General features: G+C 49.7%; 1 protein-coding gene across 1 annotated transcript; it reads right to left on the minus strand.

The window, feature by feature from the left end:
• Nucleotides 1-1,055: 1,055 nt before the first annotated feature.
• On the minus strand, nt 1,056-12,146 carry TMEM128 (transmembrane protein 128). Its single transcript, XM_030314209.1, has 5 exons — nt 12,030-12,146; nt 10,372-10,513; nt 6,531-6,689; nt 3,588-3,696; nt 1,056-1,686 (listed from the first exon to the last, which is right to left on the minus strand). The coding sequence occupies exons 1-4, from the start codon at nt 12,124-12,126 to the stop codon at nt 3,597-3,599; spliced, it is 498 nt and encodes a 165-aa protein (XP_030170069.1). The 5' UTR covers nt 12,127-12,146; the 3' UTR covers nt 1,056-1,686; nt 3,588-3,596.
• Between the last annotated feature and the right edge of the window lie 7,892 nt (nt 12,147-20,038).

The raw sequence follows: 20,038 nt of genomic DNA on the forward strand, positions 1-20,038 counted from the left end.
TAACAGCATAATCTTACCGTCTTCTTGGCCACAGCGTCAGCGTTTGGCTCTCTGGGTTCTGACAAACCAGTGTCCAGAAATGCACAGCCTTAGCTTTCTATCCAAACGGAACTATGCTCTGCAATAAAAGATGGGGTGGGGGGGGATGGGGTGTCTGGGTGGCTCAGTTGGTTAAGCACCAGACTCCAGCTCAGGTCATGATCTCATGTCTCATCTTGTCTTGTCTCATGTGAGTTTGAGCCCCACGTCAGGCTCTGTGCTGACAGCTCGGAGCCTGGAGCCTGCTTCGGATTGTGTCTCCCTCTCTCCCTGTTCCTCCCCTGCTCACTCGCTCGCCCTCCAAAATAAATAAACATTAAAAAAAATTTAAGATGGGGGGCGCCTGGGTGGCTCAGTCGGTTGAGCGTCTGACTTCAGCTCAGGTCATGATCTCGTGGTCCGTGAGTTCAAGCCCCGCGTCGGGCTCTGTGCCGACAGCTCAGAGCCTGGAGCCTGCTTCCGATTCTGTGTCTCCCTCTCTCTCTGACCCTCCCCCGTTCATGCTCTGTCTCTCTCTGTCTCAAAAACTAAATAAGTATTAAAAAAAATAAAAAATAAATAAATAAATAAATAAAAATTTACGATGGGATGGTGGGGGGGGGGGGGCCTGACCTTGCTCCTTACTTGTGAGGAAGCCCTCACGTGTGTGTACACAGGCTGGGCTTGATTCTGCCTGCTGGTCACGCCTGCCTCATCCCATCCCTGATCCTGGATCTACGTGGTCTTTCTTTCTCTCTCCATTACCATGAATGGAGTGAGCACCTACGTGTACCAGGCACTGTGGCGGGTGTTCTGTAAACATTAGCCCAGATCTTCCACCGAAGTCCCCTTTGTCAGGGAGATGATAATCAACACCACAAAGCCCATGCCGGTGAGGTTTAAGGTGAATGTAGTTGCATTTGAAAGCGTCTGTCTTCCTGAGGTCTCCGAAGAGCAGAGCAGACTTACACGGTTAACGCAAAGTGCTATCAGCTGAAACCAAACGTCCCAAAGTCTGCAGTAACAAAACCCACAGGAAAGTTATAAAAATATTTTATTTAAATGTTAAGGAAAAAGTACGTGTACTTAAAAATGAGTAAAAGTGCCCATGTTGAACAAATGCTAGAAAGCCAGTAAGTTACACATGATAAAATCTAAAGTGGCAGGAACACATAAAATGCTTTCAAGTGGTCCTGTCACCTAACAAAACTATTATAAAAATGAGATCGCAATTGCAGAAGCTGAGTCAAAGGCACATGACATGATCATTCCTACATATACACACCCAGTGATCACATACGATCAAAGGGCGAACAACTCTGCAATTTGGGGAGGACACCATGTACCTATAACGAAACTCTGCTTAAATGTTTACACCAATACTTTCTCCGACGATTCATCAGATTGACGCCACAAACTAATTATTTCTATTTTGAACAGAACATTTCTATTCTGAGTGTGAAAAACTCAGTAATCACTTGAGTGTGAGGACAGACAAACGAAATCGAATTTATTCTGATTTCAACCAGACTGCAACGTTATAGTTTTTCCGAGGAAACCACTCACTTCCTAGATACGAGGACACGTTGTAGCACTTCTGTTACACCTGCGATGCTGCCAGCTGGCTGGGTGTTGAATCGTTCCCGTTGAAGTGACACGCTCTTACACCTGAAAGAAAGCCAGCATTTATATTCTGAGTGAGACAGTCTGTCTTTTAAGCAGCTGGATTTCCTGTTTAAAAAGCACAGTTCAGGGGCGCCTGGGTGGCTCAGTCGGTTAAGGGTCCGACTTCGGCTCAGGTCGTGATCTCATGGTCTGTGAGTTCGAGCCCCGCATCAGGCTCTGTGCTGACAGCTCAGGGCCTGGAGCCTGTTTCGGATTCTGTGTCTCCCTCTGTCTCTGACCCTCCCCTGTTCATGCTCTCTCTCTCTCTTTGTCTCAAAAATAAATAAATGTTAAAAAAAAAAAAAAAAGCACAGTTCAGTCCACATGCCTGTAACGCTCTCTGGCTCTCCATTACCAAAAACAAACTCACGTCAAGGGTCGAAAGCTCCTGAACGTGCGTAAAAACTGAAAACTGGGGGCGCCTGGGTGGCGCAGTCGGTTAAGCGTCCGACTTCAGCCAGGTCACGATCTCGCGGTCCGTGAGTTCGAGCCCCGCGTCAGGCTCTGGGCTGATGGCTCGGAGCCTGGAGCCTGTTTCCGATTCTGTGTCTCCCTCTCTCTCTGCCCCTCCCCCGTTCATGCTCTGTCTCTCTCTGTCCCAAAAATAAATAAACGTTGAAAAAAAAAAAAAAATTTAAAAAAAAAAAAAAAAAAACTGAAAACTGGGGGCGCCTGGGTGGCGCAGTCGGTTAAGCGCCCGACTTCAGCCAGGTCACGATCTCGCGGTCCGTGAGTTCGAGCCCCGCGTCAGGCTCTGGGCGGATGGCTCGGAGCCTGGAGCCTGTTTCGATTCTGTGTCTCCCTCTCTCTCTGCCCCTCCCCCGTTCATGCTCTGTCTCTCTCTGTCTCAAAAATAAATAAAAAAAAAACGTTGAAAAAAAAAAATTAAAAAAAAAAAAAAAACTGAAAACTGAACGGCGGAAAACGTAACAGTATCAGGGCGGAGGGGAAAAGCAGGACACGGGGTCAGATGAGGCTCCGTCCTGCGGCGACACATGCTGACCCGGACAAAGGGAGAGACGCCAGATGGCCCCGGACAGCACAGTGTGCAGAGGGGACTCTCCACCTCTGTGGGGCCACACACCTGCTAGTGACCACCTGCAGCCTGGCAGCGACGGGACTCTGTCCGTGTCTCCCTTATTTGGGTACAGTGACTCCCCTTAGAACTCCAAAGGGAGCACAGGCTGTTGGCTGAAATGCACCCCAATCCTTTACTTAGGATGTTAACATCCGCTTCTCTGGGCCTGTTTTTATGCCTGTAAACTGACACATGAAGAAGTTTTCCTCCCAGCTCTGAAGTCAGTTGCGTAAAGAGAGGGCCTATCTTGGCTTTTTCACCGTGTCCCTAAGCACACAGAGGGAGTGCTCTCATGCATATTTATTTGATAAAGGAGTCGTCTGGTACTCGACAGACAGACCCCGCCGTGCAAGGCAGCAGGCCCAGGGAGGCAGTCGTCCATGGGGAGCAAGAGATTCTGTAAGTAACACAGAAGGAAAAGGTTGATGGGTCGTCCGTCAGACTTTTAGGAGGCAGCCAGAACAGCTCGAGTGGGTAAAAGTGCCCGTTCTTCCTACGTTCCTGCCCCCTAACAGCAACCTAGCCAGTCGTCTGGTGTGTATCGGGTGATGGAAGCTGACCTGGGTAGAAAGTGACCTACTGTGGGAGCTTACCTACACCGGAAGGTGTAAATACGACATCTCTGAAGGGCGGGGTGCCTTACCCAGGAAACAGTCATGGAGAACTAAATTATGCAGAAGGGGAGGGGTCTCGGTCCCTTTCATCTCAGAGTCGAAGGAAGGCACAGTTGGTGAGTAGTCTGTCACTGCTGTGCCACCTGGAAACGGTCACCAAAGACACTGGTCCAGTGAGTTCAGTGTTAGAAAGGCCATTCCAGAACTCTTACCTCTGGACATCACCCAAGGAGTGAGATCAGCATCACAACGCCCATGAACTGAGTGAACAACACCAGCGGGGTGAGGAAGGACCACACGTGCCACAGGGCAACGTTGAAGCTGAAAAGGATAAAACACACGCGGTTGGCCGCTCCAGCTGTAATCTACGCACGTACCCCGAGATCCCACTTTTAACTCCGTTTGGGAAAGTTCTCTTCACCAGCAACTGTGTGTGTGTGTCATGTTTCCCAGAGATGTGGTTTGGCCAGCACTGGAAATATCACAAACTCTTCAGAGAGCACTTGGGACCGAACCACTGAAGGTCCTCCCCCGAGAGCTGGCCCAACAGGAACCCAAGTCTCCAAAGTCACTGTCTGTGGTGGCACATCGGCGGCAATGGCTACAGCCTGCTTCCACAACCCGCACACTGTCAAACCATCAGAGTAAAGACACAGTTTCAAATAACTTTTTGTTAGAAACAGGATGAAAAACATAATGACGTATAAGTTGCTATTAAATCTCCCTTTGAGAAAAACACTATTCCTGTCACCAAGGTAAGAATAAGACAGCTTCTCCGTGCAAATGATCTTTATGAACTGAATCTGTAAGAGCAGAAGTTAATTAAATAGTTACTGGTTTCACTATGTAATAGTTTTTTAAATGGAACTTTAAACAACGCAACTTTTTAAATCCTACCGTTCTAAAAAATAACCTATCCAGGGTGACCTCACTCTTAGGATGTAAAACAGCACACCCGTGTACCCACATCACTGAAGGGTTAGTAATAACACAACACAAGGTGATACATGTCAATGCCCTCCAACTTCAATGACAGAAAATTAATCATAAAAAACATTCAATTAAATGGAATAGGCACAAAATATATGGTTTTTCCAAAATCCCAATGCAATTGACATAGAAAAAGGAAAAAAGCTAGAGGAATATATACAACATAGAAAGAACAGTTGTTCTCTCTGGCTGCAGGATCATGGGGATTTGTTTCCTTTGTGTTTTTCTGTAATTAACAGATTATTCTTCAGTGAGCAAGTATGCTTTCATACACATTAAAAAAAAAATCAGTGTTTTTTCATCGACTACCTATTAAGAAGAAGGATATGGGTTGTGGCATTTTCCTGGTAGCAAAGCAGTAAGAACAACTGTAAGTCTAGCCACCAAAGGAGGGCAGGTTCAATAAACCCAGGTTATGTCCGTGTGATGATAATGTGTACGATTAAAAATAATGAGGCACATCCAGGGGCGCCCGGCTGGCTCAGTCAGTAGAGCACGTGACTCTTAATCTCAGGGTCCTAGGTTCAAGCCCCATATTGGGCATGGAACCTACTTAAAAATAAAATAAAACAAAAATAAAGAGGCGCATTTTTTTGTACCAATATGGACAAATTACCAATGATATGGCTCCTTTAAAAAAAAAATGGACAATCACTTTGGGGAAAAAAAGATATCAGCTGTTTACTGAAACTGGAGATATGTGTAACCTATAAGCCAGCAATTTCACCTCTAGAGACATATATACACACGCGTGTGCACACATACCTCCACCAGACACGCGTGCACATACGCATGAGACTCACACACAAGAATGTTAACAGCATCATTAACAACAGCACCAAACTGGAAACGATCCAAATGCGATCAACAGTAGAAGCGATAAACGCATTCAGTGACGGGACAAAATGCTAACCAGCAACGAGCGGCTGTGATACACGGCTCGGGTCTAACGGGAGATGGGGTGAGGCAGGATGAGACCGACACACTCGGCAGGAAGAAAAGCGAGGCTTTGCACACACTCTGTACAGCACCGTCTAAACTACAACCCCGCTCGTGGGACACGTTTTCTTTCACAGTAAAGACAGCAGCTTTCTGTTTGTTCTGAAGTTTCGAGTGTGAGAGTGATAAACAGGTAGCAGACATAGCACTGCATGTAAACAGCCAAATGTAAAAGAATACGGAGTACCTGAATCCATTTCTATGAAGTTAAAAAAATAGACAAAACAAAAACAGAATATTTAAGAGATGCCAAAGAAAGCAAGTCCCACGTGGGTCGGGACAGTGTCTGTCCATGGGCAGGAAGGAAAGCGCCCTGGCTGGGGAGGGGGGCGGGCAGAAAGGGATTACGGGGCTGGTAAGGTTCTCTTTCTTGACCTGGGTGAGGGTTCGCCAGTGCAGTGGTGAACTCATTCAGCTGGACAACTTAAGTTGTTTCCACTTTCCGATTACATTTCCTAATCAGCACGATGTAATTAATTAATTAATTTTTAAATTTACATCCAAGTTAGCATATAGCGCTATAATGATTTCAGGAGTAGATTCCAGTGATTCATCCCCTACGTATCACACCCAGTGCTCACCCCCACACATGTCCTCCCTAATGCTCCTTACTTTTCCATTTAGCCCATCCCCCCACCCACAACCCCTCCAGCAACCCTCAGTTTATTCTCTGTATTTAAGATTCTCTTATACTTGTCCCCCTCGCTTCACAATGCAAATAATTTCAAAAGCAAAACGCAGAATATATACATATAGCATGTCAACATTTGTGTTTTAAATAGCTAAATACATGGGACACCTGGGCAGCTCCGTCGGTTAAGCGTCCGACTTCAGCTCAGGTCATGATCTCATGGCTCGTGGGTCGGGCTCTGCTGACAGCTCGGAGCCTGGAGCCTGCTTCGGATTCTGTGTCTCCCTCTCTCGCTTCCCCTCCCCCACTCACATTCTGTCTCTGAAAAATGAATAAACCTTAAAAAAAAATTAAAAAACCACAGCTAAATACGTAAAGAATGATCCTACTAGAAAGGGCCTCTGAGACTAGCAATGACAGGAGGCCATTTTCCCGTTTCTCCTTTTCTGTAAGCTTCGTGCCCCGTACATCCCCCGTACATCGGCACCTGATCACAACACGCTTTATTCCCCTGGTTGTTGCAAAGTTAACTCACCAGACGCCGGCCGCAATAAAAGCGGCGGTTGTCACGGGTATCAAGGCTGGATACTTGACGTCGTAATCTTCAATCCCGTGGCACCACTCCAGATAGAGGATGCAGTAACACGCAAGCGACAGGCTGATCAGCAGGAGGGTGCCGCCAGCCACGAACCAGCTGCGGAGACCAAATGACACAAGGGTTGCCAGCAGACTTAGCGCCTCAGCACGCGTCTGAAAAAAGGTTTTCACCGACAGCCTAAAAATCGATTGCTACGCAGATCAACTGGGCGAGGGGCCCACAGGGGCCCACAGCTCCCCAACCCCCGCTCTCAGATGGCCTCTGTCGGGCGGGAGATGGGGTGACACAGGACGGGGCCGGCAGGTGCAGCAGGAAGAAAGTGAGTCTCGAACAGCCGTGCACTCCCCACGCTCCACAAACCACCACCCGAAGCACAAGTCCGCTCGTGGCGCTGCGTCTCCTTTCACGACATGGCAGCTTTCTGTCTCTTTCTGAAGTTTTGAGCGGGAGAGTAAGAAATGGGTGCCGTGAACTCCTCTGAGGTAAGGAGGCTTTCTGGGAGGACTGAAAATCAGATTGGAAGGTGGTTACCTCAAACTGCCTCTCGGAACAGATTTCTGAGTGAGACACCCATTTCTAGAATATTCCCAATCTCCCTCCAAGGGGCAGTGTCTTTTTCCTCACTTGGAATTCTACCCCAGTGCTGACTCAGTGTGGGTGAGGCGGCCCCTTGGCCCCTTCTGGTTGTGGGAGGCGGCCAGATTTGGGGAACGAAGCCCTCTTCCTGTCTCCCAACGTCTCCATTCTCTTTCGCTTCTTCATGGGGAGAAGACGGGCGTTCCATGCAGACAAGAGAGGGGTCAGGGGGGTCTGGAACAGTCACAGTCACACAGGCACTGAGTACACTTCCAGCCATGGCAAGCTTCCAGGTTCCTTTAAGGCACCGAATGACACTGCAGTGCTGGGATCAGTTATGAGAGGCGGGATAGCTCAGTGGTTGGAGCGTGGCCTTCCAAATCTGCCTGTCTGGGTTTGAAGCTCAGCCCCAGCACGACTAGCTTTGTGGCTCTGAGCAAGTAACTTAACCTCAGGGTGTTCTAGAAACGTTAGTAGGACCTCACAGAACAGCTGCGAAAATCACATAGCACTCTGAAAAGTGCTGCCCCATAGCGAGCAGCATTATTCCGCTGGTGTGATCGATGGAAAAAATACCTCCACGTTCCTCCTTCGAGGTCTTCAGAGGCCTCTCTTCTGCTACAGTGTCATTCTCAACAGGGGCGATACTGCCCCCAAAGGGAAGAAATCCTCCTCCTCTTTCTGTATGCACAGAGAAACCCCTGCAGGACGTTACAGGGTGGGTAGGAATGAAACGTCTCACGGAGGCTCCTCCGGAGGTGGCAACAAAGGTTGAGGAACACTGTGCCAGAGTCACGGTGACCTCCTTGCTCGGTCAGGATCCTTCCGTCTGTTCCAGGTTTTAACTCCACCTGGAACCCTGGTGCGGCTACTGCGTCCAGATATGGCAGAGGACAGAAGCAGCTGGAAAACCCGCCTGAACCAAAACGCGACTGCAAGTCAGAGGCCCTCCACCCTGGCATCGGAGTCCCTCGGCAAGGTTGCCAAGGGAAGCCATCTTGCCCCCGGTTTCCCAAATTCTGACTCGGTGCGTAACGAGGAAGAGCCTGGGTACCTGGGCTTGTGATTTCCGTTGTAGTTTTAACCAGCAACTCGGCTCACACACACAACCAGGATTTTCTTAAAAACTGTGATTTCCAACCCATCGTGACGCTTCGCTTTGTTTGTTAACATAGACCTGTGTCTCCTATCTCTGAACATCGTCTTGCAGCCTTGCGTAGATTGGAAGAACCCTAATGCCTCGAGCTTCCGAACTTGGGGGCTAACGGCAGGGCAAGAGATGAGGAATCACTTCAGGTAGATTTGTATGGCGGCAGAAGGCGGCCCGCAACCCCTCTTGGGTATGGCCCTCGTCCGACGGCCGCTCAGACTCCCCACTGCTTACCGAGGCCCTTGGCAAGAATGTAGTGCCACTCAAAATCCTCAGCCTTTGAGTATCCGTTCAGGTCTTTTGTCTCTAAGGTGATACTTTTCCGAGGCCAGGCCGGTGACTTCTGTGTCCTTCTCCTGCCCCACAGCCCCGGCTCTGCTACGGGACAGCGCGGGCTCCTGGGCGGCCCAGTGACTACGGCAGGTGCCCCCAACACCTCGGAAGTGTAACCAACTGTCCCTTAGCTCAGCATTTCCTTCAACTAGCGAGAATACTTAAAATAAGGAGACAAAGAGGGAAATCCTCCTCTCTCTCCTAAAACCTCCAAAAGGCCTGCCTCCCGAGGCTGGGCTGACTAGGTGCCCCTTCTAGGTGTCCCACGGCATCCTGGGCATATGCTTACAGCGCGCACCACATGACCCATTCACCCGTCTTGGCCTGAAAGGGGCTACTGGGGGGCTGGAAGTGTACTTCCTTCATCACTGTCACCACAGCCAAAACGTCTCAGGCTCTCGTGTCGTATCTGAATAACGAAGAGGCCGCTGCTCCCGGCAGTGTGCAAAACAACTACTCATCCTCTTTTCCCAGCCCGGGCTCTACACCGAGTTAGGCTGATGACATCAACTGTCAGCTCTTTTACTGACGGAGCTGCAGGAAGGTGGCTTTGGTGACCAGACGTGCCACCAGGTTCCAAGTTGACATGAAAACCTAGAGACCCTCTCGGGTTGGGGCTGCCCCCAGAAATGACGGCACAGAAAGACAGACCAGAATCTGGGCTTCCCACAGACAGCTGGCTCCCAAGAGAAAGAAGGTGCCTTCGACACGTGGCTGGTTCTTCATCCCAAACTCGGTCAGGGAAGGGGCAAGCAGGGTAAAGGGCAGGAAGACAGGAGTGTTTAAGGAAAGTTCTAGCTCCTGGCATTAAGGCAAGAGACGAATAGGCTTTTATGGAACAACTGAAACAAGTCCCATATGCCTCCTTTCTCCTGAATGCATGCTCTGTGCACCTCCCGGCTCTCCCTACCGCAGTCAGCGTCCGAAGGCCTCTGAGGAGAAACTGTGCGTCACCCCCATGATGACACGGGATCAAACGGTCCTATCCGCACCTTTCTAGCCCTGCTGGTCCCCGTGCTCGCATCCTGTGCAAACCACCACTCCCAGTGCCAGCTCAAAGCTCACCAACGTCTCTCCCTCTTGGCTCTGCTGTGTGGGGGCCTCTAGAACACTCTTCAACATTCAGTGAGGACTTAGGTACGATTCACAACCTTGTCCCCCCCATCAATTTCTGAGATCATACCGAAGAGATCTTAATCCTCATGAATGACGGACGATTTGACATCAGGCCTCAAAGCTCCCGACTCCTCCTTCGAGTGACGTCAACCCTAATTCAATCACTCCCCGTAGTTACTTTGTTAGCTGTAACTATGCTCTGCAAACAAACTCTGAGGCCCTGTTCTCACCCGCCAGGGTCCTCGCTCCCTCCTCCCGGTGCTCCTGCACTGTCTTCAGACAGACTGTCAGAATCTTTCTTCTTCCATTTTTTACACATGGATTAGGTTCTTCTTAAATTCACTACCTTCCCCATCCTCCAACACACTTGTGCTGAAAGGCATACTGAAGTACTTTCCAGTTTCATCCGTTCTGCTGTATGTGTCCCAAGCACACACTCTCTTGGTCACTAGTGACCTTTGTGTCACTTTGTGTCACCACTACCTCCAACACCGTGCCTGGCAGGAAGTAAGAGATTTCTAAGCATTTGAAGAACGCAACTCACAAGACACTATGAGCGATGAGACGAGGGCGCGTAATTACGAAGCAATGAAGTTTTCTCACCTATTGGTGTGGAAGTTTTCTTTAACGGTTTTAAAGAAATCAACATAGTAGGTCACAACAATGGATGCCAGAATCCAGAATCCAGAATGGATGTTAAGTCTTGGAAGAGGTTTCTCCTTTCTCTCGACAGCGGTAGAGACTTCTGCAAATAAGGGAGATTTCAACTTATCAAATTACCATAAATTTATGAGGAAAAAGAACACCTATTTTAAGCCGGATAAAATAATTTCCTAGAGCTTTCCCAAAACCAGATTTTCTCCAATTAGAGAACCGATTTCTTCTGTACAGCCACCAAAACACGTTGATATTTGCAGGAATAATTAATAGGAACCTGCTATAAAACATATTCAGTATAGTCGACTTGTTCCCCCTAAACGAATTTAAAATCAAATTTACAATATTACCGTCTTTTGCAAAGAATGACACCATCTGGTAGTATAGGAATTGTAGTATCATGTTTCAAATAGTGCCTAGGAAAGCAATTAGTCTTGTTAATTAAGAAAAATGGAGACAGCAGACATTAGAGCACAAAATGGACTTGTAATTTCCCCCAAATACTTTTAACTACATATTTTATTTCAAACAGACACAACCTTCTGAGGCAACGGCAGGGCACAGCGGAGGTCTAGTCCTGATACAACAGTGTCTAGACAGGTGATGGACAAATCAAATTTCTTCCAGCTGAGACCCAATCTGAAAGAATAGGTGGCTGGGGTTGGGTGTGATGAGTTATTTCTAACAAATTCCCCAGAGGAGTGACATGCCCCCCCCCTTAATTCTCGTGAGAACCTTTGGTATACATCTGAGACCCCCGACTTTGAACAAACCATCTGAATCCCCAGGAGCCTTGTTCATAATACAAATTCTGGGAGACAGCCTCAGAATTTGTAAATAAGAATGCCTGGGCATGATGTTTTCTGCGTTTATTTTTCAAAGGGTAGCAAGTGCACGATCTGCAACATACAGGGCAGAAAAATCTAAAATGAACCCTCTTTCCCCTATCCTTAACCCTAGTTTCTCAACCCCAAAGCAACTACCAACACCAACTTCTATGAATTCTTTCATATTCTATGCATTTACAGGTGAACACACATCACACGTTACCAGGTCTGTACCCAAACGGTGGTACAGCAGACTTTGTCCTGCGCCTCCCTGTGAAAATCATCCCCATAGGGCGAAAAAAGGCTGCCTGCCGTGTCATGTAGGAGTACATCCAAATGTATTTAAGCAGCTCTCTGCTGATGGGCAATTAGACATTTTCAGTCGCTCGCCACTACGAGGAATGCTGAGGTTAAACACTGTGCACGTACGTCCTCGTGTACTGGTACGAGTATGTTGCTTTGGTAGATTCTTAGAATTACAACCGGATGGTATTTTTTATTTAAATGGAGAATGCCAAACAGGTGTCAAACCAGCTCTCCTGGGAATCCTGAGGCGCAGCTGGGATGAAGATGCGCGGGGCTACGCGATCACTAGGAATCTCTCAGGGACGCTAAATACCCGACTTGCAAAACGGCTTGGCAAGCCTTGAATAAACGAAACCTGATCCCCCCTGCCAGGACAGGGCTGCGGGAGGTCCGCGGGGCCGGCCGTTTCCGGGCGCCTCGACTCCGGACACCTCAGCGCAGCTCGGGGCGCGCCCGGGGGGAGCGCCTCACCCGGCCCGGCGTAGCCCTCGCTGTCCAGCGGGGCCTCGGTGTCCCGCGGGAACAGGTACCGCCGCCGGAGCTGCTCCCGGGCCCGCGAAGCGTCCATCTTGGCAACGCCCAGAAGCGCGACGGAAGTGACGTAACGACCGGAACTTCCGCCATCGGCTCCCCGGCAGAGGTGCTCGCTGCTGTGAGGGGTGGAGCCTATGCAGTCCGAGGTTTTAGTTGGTGAGACTCTAGGGTAGGCTTGGCTTCTCGGCCTCAGTGCTCAAGTACGCAAACAGGATTTGAATTTGAAAACACTGAGCCTGGGCCCGGCGGAAGGTACCCTCAGCGGATTCCGACCTACGGAAGCCCGGGAGGACCAAGCTTCCAGAGGCCGCCGAATGTGTGCCGGGCAGGGGGTGCGAGGCTGTGCGGTGCCTCCTGGTTCCCTTTGATCTCGGCGGACGGAGCCTCCCCTGGCTTCCCTGTGTCCAAACTTCGTAGTCTCCGGCTTCTTCCCTGCTCCAGGAATCGCCCAGCTAGACTTGAAAGGGTCCAAGGCAGCCGCAGGAGGACCCTGTACCTGCTGCCGAGCCTTGGGCCTGGCCCCTTCCTCTGGGATGGATGGGCTTGTGCGGGAGATAAACCTCTCCGCACCTGTCTCCTCTTTGGCACCGCGGGGGTTACACCTGCCCATCCCTGGATCTGTAGTGAGGTTTAAGTGGGAAGCACCCGTATGTGGTGCATGTTAACCCCCGTCTTCTGAGTCTGGAGAGCTATAACCCCGCCAGGAACATGGGAGACAAGTTTGTTCTGGCCCAGAAAACTGCGTTTTCCCCTCACTCTTGCTCACCGACCGAAAAAGACTGTGTCCCTAACTCACGATTTTTCTCCGTCAGTAGTCCCGTGAATTACGGTCCTTCCCCTGCCCTACGTGTCACGTGTTGAGAAGTTTGGGGCTCAATCATTGAAACGTTTACTAAGCACCTACTGTTCGCAGCAAACTGTTAAGACACCATGCTCCACACTAGAGATAACCATGAGTAAGACATGACGTTGCACTGGAGGAGCCCCTGGACCAAAGATGACCCCAGAGACCTACCACCGCCTAGTTTAGGGCTTATAAATGTAGAGAAGAGTTTTGTTAATTCAGTCAACATTTTCCGAGCCGCTGTACCTGCTAAAGTGCCGAGGACAGAGGTGAGTTAGAAACTCGGGGAGGAGACGATTTCAATACGAGGCCATAATAGAAATACTGTGGGGGGGGGAGGGGGGAGGGTTATGGGAGCACCAAATAAAGGGCGGTGTCCTCTGCTGGGGTGTGTGGGGAGCAAGGAGAGTGGCTTGAGGTGAGTTGAATACAGGAGTGGATAGCCCAGTAAGCCATGGAAGTCAGTTTGTCTGGTAGGCACTCTGGTATCTTCTATATGTTATGAGTATTTGCAGAAGAGATGTAATAAATATTCAAGAAAAGAATGGCAAGTTTCTGCTGGTTCATTTCTTCAGCCTTTCTAGCAAACTCATAGGAGCAAGGGATGTAACAGCTGGGCAGATCATATGGCCTGTCGACACAATACCTCCTTTTTGTTTGGTTTTGTGTTGCCTTTTCTTTTCAGACTCCTCAAGAACCAGGGTTCATCAGCTCAAAGCCACCTGGGGTCTTTGCCCTCCCCTCTTCTCTCTCTTCAAACAGGGGGTTTGAAGCCTTGTCAACAGGAAGTGAATTCCTCCGTATCACATACAGTCTTCTGTTGATTGTCTCCTTGCAAAAAGGTCAGTGCTGGGTCTCCCTTGTAACTGAATATTCCCCGGAGCATCACAGCTATGCCCGAGTTTCCATATGTAGTACGTTCAGGTCAGATCCGGTTTCCCCTTTGATGGTTTCAGGGCCTTTGTATTTGGATCTGAAATCCTTTTAGCCTTCTTTCTCGGGTATTATTAATGGCACTACTGCTTACCGTGTTGATGATACTCAAAAGCAGGTTGGAAAAGGTCCAGTGTTTAATGACCACATCTTCATTGCTGGGGCCATTTAAATAAGTTCCTCAATGTGTGTTCTGTGTACCCTAATAACAGATAACTGATAACAGAGTGCTACCAACCGAGGGATCTCATTTTCAATGTCAGTTACTTATGGGGAAAAATGAAATTGACTGTGACCCTTCCCAGCTCTCCTTAGTAACGTGGTTAAGTCCAGGGTGTTTATAGTCTGTTGAATCCCGGCTCCATCGTGACGGGTCCTTCGGCAAGTTATTTGATTGTTCTAAGGATCAGTTTCCTCATCTGTGACACAGTAGGTACCAGAACGAAGATATGTGTGTACTGATTGCTTAGCCTGGTGCCTGGCACGGAGTGTGCGTTCAAGCAGGCAGTTAATATACACTACTGCTAGTGTGTGCTTCCCAGGCCTTCCAGATCCTGCTCACCTCCTGGTCCATTCGTTATTCCCTTCTCCTTGGGCCCCAGATAGGATTCTTGTTGCCATTTTCCTTTTGCCTGCGCTCTCCCACCTGAGCGTGGGCAACAACCATGCCTTAGCAGCTCCCCAGAGCCTGGCAGGTAGCAGAAATCCCATTACCCAGTTTTCAACTCGACCCTTGATCACAGGTAACTGGTCTTCACTGCAGACACACATCCCTTCCTCTGAGAAGCCCCTCTCCCTCCTTTCTGTAGTAGTTCTGCAGAGTTCTCACGAGGCCGACCCTGTCCTAGCAGAGGACACAGACCCGTCAGCCCCTGGGACTTAGGCTGGGGCTGCTGGGATGATAAGCTGTGAGGTCAGTGTGGCCTCTGGGGCTGGCACCATAGAGTCCCATGGAGGAAGTCCACCTAGGGAGGAAGCTCTGAGATGTACGCCAAGCCAAGAGGTAGCATTTTTGATAGCACTGTTCCAACTCCTGACTCCAGCCAAGGCCTGGTTAACCTAGTTAAGAACACGAGCTCTGGGGGTGTCTGGGTGGGTCAGTCGATTGAGCATCCTACTCTTGATTTTGGCTCAGGTCATGATCTCACGGTTCATGGGATCGAGCCCCGTGTTGGGCTCTGCACTGACAGCATGCAGCCTGCTTGGGAGTGTCTCTCTCTCTCTCTCTCTTTCCCCCCCCCCTCAAAATAAATAAATATAAAATAAAAAAGAGAGAGAAAGAAAGAACATGAGCCCTGGAGCCAGCCACCTAGCCCTGGCGTTACTGACTCTGCCATTACTGGCTGCTTCAACCTTGGGCAAGCCACTTCTCTTCTGCCTTAGTTTCCTCACTTGGAAAAGTGAGTTAAGAATGGGTTACGGATAGCATCTACTTCATAGGATTGGGTAAAGATCAAAGCCTTGATAACATGCACAAAGTGCTTAGAACAGTGTCTGACCCAGAGAGAGCGCTCGATAAGTCCTACCTGTTGTTATGAATCCATTGCTGATGCATCACAGATTTCTGAGCCAAGAAAACCAAAACTCATTTTTATTATTTTTTGCAGTTTATTTATTTTTGAGAGAGAGAGAGTGCGAGGGGCAGAGGGGCAGAGAGGGAGACACGGAATCCGAACCAGGCTCCAGGCTCTGAGCTGTCAGCACAGAGCCCGATGCGGGGCCCGAACCCACAAACCGTGAGATCATGACATGGGCTGAAGTCGGACACTCAACGGACTGAGCCATCCAGGTGCCCCCAAATCTCATTTTTAGAAAAACGAATGCCGTTTAAGCGGTTTTGTGTTACCTGCAGCCCTGACAGCAGACTGGAACAGCTGTGTTCTCCCATCAGGCCACGTGCTGCCCCACTGGCCCAGTGATGGTGAGCACGTCCAGGAATGAGCTCATGCAGAAGGGAAGTCAGTGTGAGTCTGACAGCGCTGTGCCGCCCCAGCAGAAGGGAAGCCCCCAGAGAACCTCTAAGGACACAGGCAGTGTGCTGTGTTGTGGGATAGGGCGTTGGGGAGAACGGCGCAGAAGCCTCCTCAGGCTGCCAGTGTGTCAGGCAGCAGGGAGGTGTTCGTCTCGAACAAAAGATCGGGACAGGGAAAAGGACCGTTGTTCCTCAAGCTAGAAAGAAAAGGAGGGGGTGGCGGGGAGCGGGGGCCGGTACTGGCCTAGAGTGGGAAACCTGGGAGGTTGGAATCCTATGAAAGCGTCCCCAAGCACTCCTGACATTTCTCGATGTGTGGCAGTTTGGGAGGAATGTTTGGATCCGTTGTTCTGTGCAAGAAAAATCTCTTGTATTAATTGCTCACATTTAAATTGAGACTCATTGGTCGGGGGGCACCTGGGGGGCTCAGTCGGTTAGGTGTCCGACTTCGGCTCAGGTCGTGATCTTGTGGTTCGTGGGTTCGAGCCCCGCGTCGGGCTCACCGCTGACAGCTCAGAGCCTGGAGCCTGTTTCAGATTCTGTGTCTCCTTCTCTCTCTGTCTCTCGCTCGCTCGCTCTTTCTCAACAGTAAATAAATAGAAAAAAAGATTTGTTTTTAAATTGAGACCCATTATCAGGCTTGCTCACCTAGAGAGCTGAGGTGCGTCCTGACCGACTACCTCCCAGATGCCCAGAGTCCTCTAGGCTGTTAACGCCAGTCTCGTCATTGACATGATCTGAATCATGCAGTGCCTAGAATTGGCCTGTTAATGGTGTGCATGTAATCTAATAAAACAAACTCATTTTTTTTTCCTTTTAAGGAAGCCCCATATATTTTTTTAAATGTTTTATTTATTTTTGAGAGAGAGAGAGCATGCAAGTGGGGCAGGGGCAGAGAAGGAGGGGGACAGAGGATCTGAAGTGGGATCCACGCTGACAGCGGTGAGCCTGATGTGGGGCTTGAACTCACGAACCGTGAGATCATGACCTGAGCTGAAGCCAGGTGCTCAACTGACTAAGCCACCCAGGCGTCCTCCCCCCATATTTTTAATACAATATTTTGTCTCATATTATCATGCATTTCCAGTAAGTAAAGAAACTTAGATGCCCTAATTTATTTATCAAGAAGCCATTTCTTGAAAGCTTAGTTAGAAGAAGGGATACAGGATAAATATACTCAGAAATCCAGTAACCACAAAGTACATAAATTGCATAAAACCATGAAAAAGCCTTTCTGGTCATGTGACCCATTGTGGAAACCACTTGAAAATCCCTGGCCTGGACAGTTTTTTAAAAAGCTTTACATGGAATATATTTATAATGATGAGCTAAATCATTAGTGCTAAGAAAAGGCAGGTGGAAATGAGGCGGGGGAGGGGTCCTGACCAAAGGAAAAATTTGACCAGGAGAGAAAAACTAAGTTCTCAAGGCGACACCAGAGTTCAGATCCTGATTCTGCTATTTGCTATGTGACCTGGGGCAAGTCACTTAAGCTCTCTGCATCTCCTCATCCATGAAATGGGTACAGTAACACCCCCCTCCTAGGTTTGTTGAAAGATCTGTGAGGTGGATAGATACGGATACAGCGGCAGATATAAAGGGCTTAGCGCTGTGCCCGATATAGAGGATGAAGACTCCGTAAAAGGGAACCCCTGTTATCGGGGAAGGACAATCTCGGCCGCCGGGAAAGGCAGCCTGGGAGTGGTCAATACCAGTGGGGCAGCAGCAGCTGGTAGCTGGGCAGCCTTGAAGGGGTGAGCCTGGTGGCCTTCCCGTAGGAAGAGGTCAGACTGTGGAGCGGCACAGACTGTGGATGGCCGACCGTGACCAGCACCTTACATTCCCTTGATACAAGGATTAAACTATCCGTTTGGTAGTTTCATTGGAATTGCTGATTGCAAATCCCTAATTTGTCAGAGTTGAAAGGCCCCTCAGCTGAGCTCGGGTCTCTGCGGGTAGCCTCGAAGCTTATGCGATGGAGCGTGGATTTGAACCCAGGCAGGTTTGGCCTCAGAGCCTGAGCTCCCATGCTGAACGGATTCTGATGACTCAGTGTCTCAGGACATAAGCTACAGGGAAGTCAGAGTGCCCGGGGCTCATTCTTGCCAGATGCTGGCTCCAGGAGGGGAGAGTGTGGTGACCCACCTGCCCCTCTCCCACCCACACGCACGGCAGACATTGCTAATCAATGGCAGCGTTTCTTACCTTCCCTGAGCGCCAGGGGAAGGCCTCCAAATCCTGAAGAACCCAGAAAATTACCCCCGATTGACTCGTGTGAGCGGGTCAGATCACATCTAGTTGCGGTACCTGGCGTGGAGTCTCCGGGCCTGCCAGACGGTAGTGCAGAAATGCGGGCTGGGGGTTGCTTGTGTGCTGGTAAGAATCTGCCTGTCATTCCTTAAGAGACTCAACACATGAGTCCTGATATTCTGAAAGTCCCAAAAGCACATTTTGCACAGAGCCCAGAGGGAGCTCCCACCTCCCCCCCACCCCCACCCCCCACCAACCTCAGGAAAGTGGGGGTGTTACAGGGTGGTGCTGGAGGGTGACTCCTCACTCGCAGGGGGTCATTGGACTCCGTACCCCTCCTTGGGCATCACCCCCAACACCACGGCCACAGCCCCTGAGGAATCCTCGCGTTAGACAAAACAAGAGGGAGGAAACTCCAGCCTTCCAAGATTGGCGGTGGCGAGCGGGTGGGTAGCACCGTTTGCGAGGCCACATCACGAATCACAGCCCCCGGGGCTCTGACGAGGCTGGAAGGAGACCTGGTACCAGGTGCGGACACAGCCGGGCACCGGGGGCCCTCGAGATCGGTGCCTGCGGTCGTGACAGTGGTTTGGAACCCCCGGTCTCCTTAACACACGATTCTCAGACTCTTTCAACTGTTCAACCATTGAACAGTCCCAGAGACTTCTCTCAGATCGTGGGATGCCAGGTGCTTTCGTGGAATATCATGACATGTGGACAAATTAGGTGAAAAATAGCTGAGCGCTGTAAAAGTTTCCACCCACTCTCCTAGCATCTGAGCTAGAATCACGTGCATGGTGACAAAAGCCAAGAGGCTTAAGATTTTTTAGGCAGAGACATCTTAAAATTGAAAACGTTTTGTTGCCTTTTTTTTTTGTTTTTTCTTCTGACACCTGGAAGAGGGATCGCCATTTCCATTTTAGCTATAAAATAGCTCTCTGTTCAGGATGAAATTGGTCAGAGCAGGGCTACCCTATAACGTTACCATTAACATCCCGACGCAAACTCAATGCCGGGTCCCCAGAGCAGTGCTCTTGGAAACTACCCAGGGGAGCTGAGGCTTTACCTACCTTTGATCTACGGTGGGGAAATCTAATATATGGACCACCGCGAGCCTGCAGCCCAATTCGGCCCGAGGTCACCAGGAAGGCAGAGCGGCAAAGGTAATGTTTCAGGAGCTCACAATACCCGCTCTGTGGCCAAAACAAAGGCCTGACCTTCCGAGCCACGTCTGACCTTTCAACTCTGACACATGTATTTACTCAGCAATTACAACTTAAACTACCAGAAGGGCAGTTCAGTCATTTATATCAAAGGGAAGGAATTAAATAAAGCTTTCCTGGATCCCGTAACAAAACAGCTGGGCCGAGCTTTGCGCTCAAAACAAAGAAACTCCTCTTGCCACCAGTGGATGTGACCGCTTTGTACCCAAGACAGAGAGTTAGAAGGCAGGTCTGAGCCCAAATTGCAGACGTTGGAAAACCTAATAAGCGGTCTGAGCAAGATCTTGAGTTTCTGTAAATGCTAAGAGGGCAGTGGTAGATTCTGTAAGAGGCAGAAACTGCTGTGCTGCCGTGACCTCACTCAAGACCAGTCTGCTGTGAGAACTTGGAGATGTCGTTCTCTACAGCGTGATAATCTAGCGGTGACCCCCAGGGGCTTTACTTAACAGCACGGGATAACAGAGCCATTTGGAGAAGAGAGACACAGAGATGGAAGTTTGCGAGGTGCCAGACCTCGGTGTGCTTTTGGGCAAAGCAAACTCACGTACCCTCATCCACTGAGGGAGGCCGTGGAAACTGGTGAAAGCATTCTGGAAAAGCGCCGGGCTGCGCGTCGTCAGGGTGACACGCACCCGACGAGTCCGTGATCCCAGAAGAAAGGAGGAAGTACTGTGTCTGTGCCCGGAGCCTTAGAGAGGATGCCGATTTCGTCGGGGGACAGCAG

Source organism: Lynx canadensis, chromosome B1 (assembly GCF_007474595.2).
Source record: "Lynx canadensis isolate LIC74 chromosome B1, mLynCan4.pri.v2, whole genome shotgun sequence".
NCBI classification, from domain to species: Eukaryota; Metazoa; Chordata; class Mammalia; order Carnivora; family Felidae; genus Lynx; species Lynx canadensis.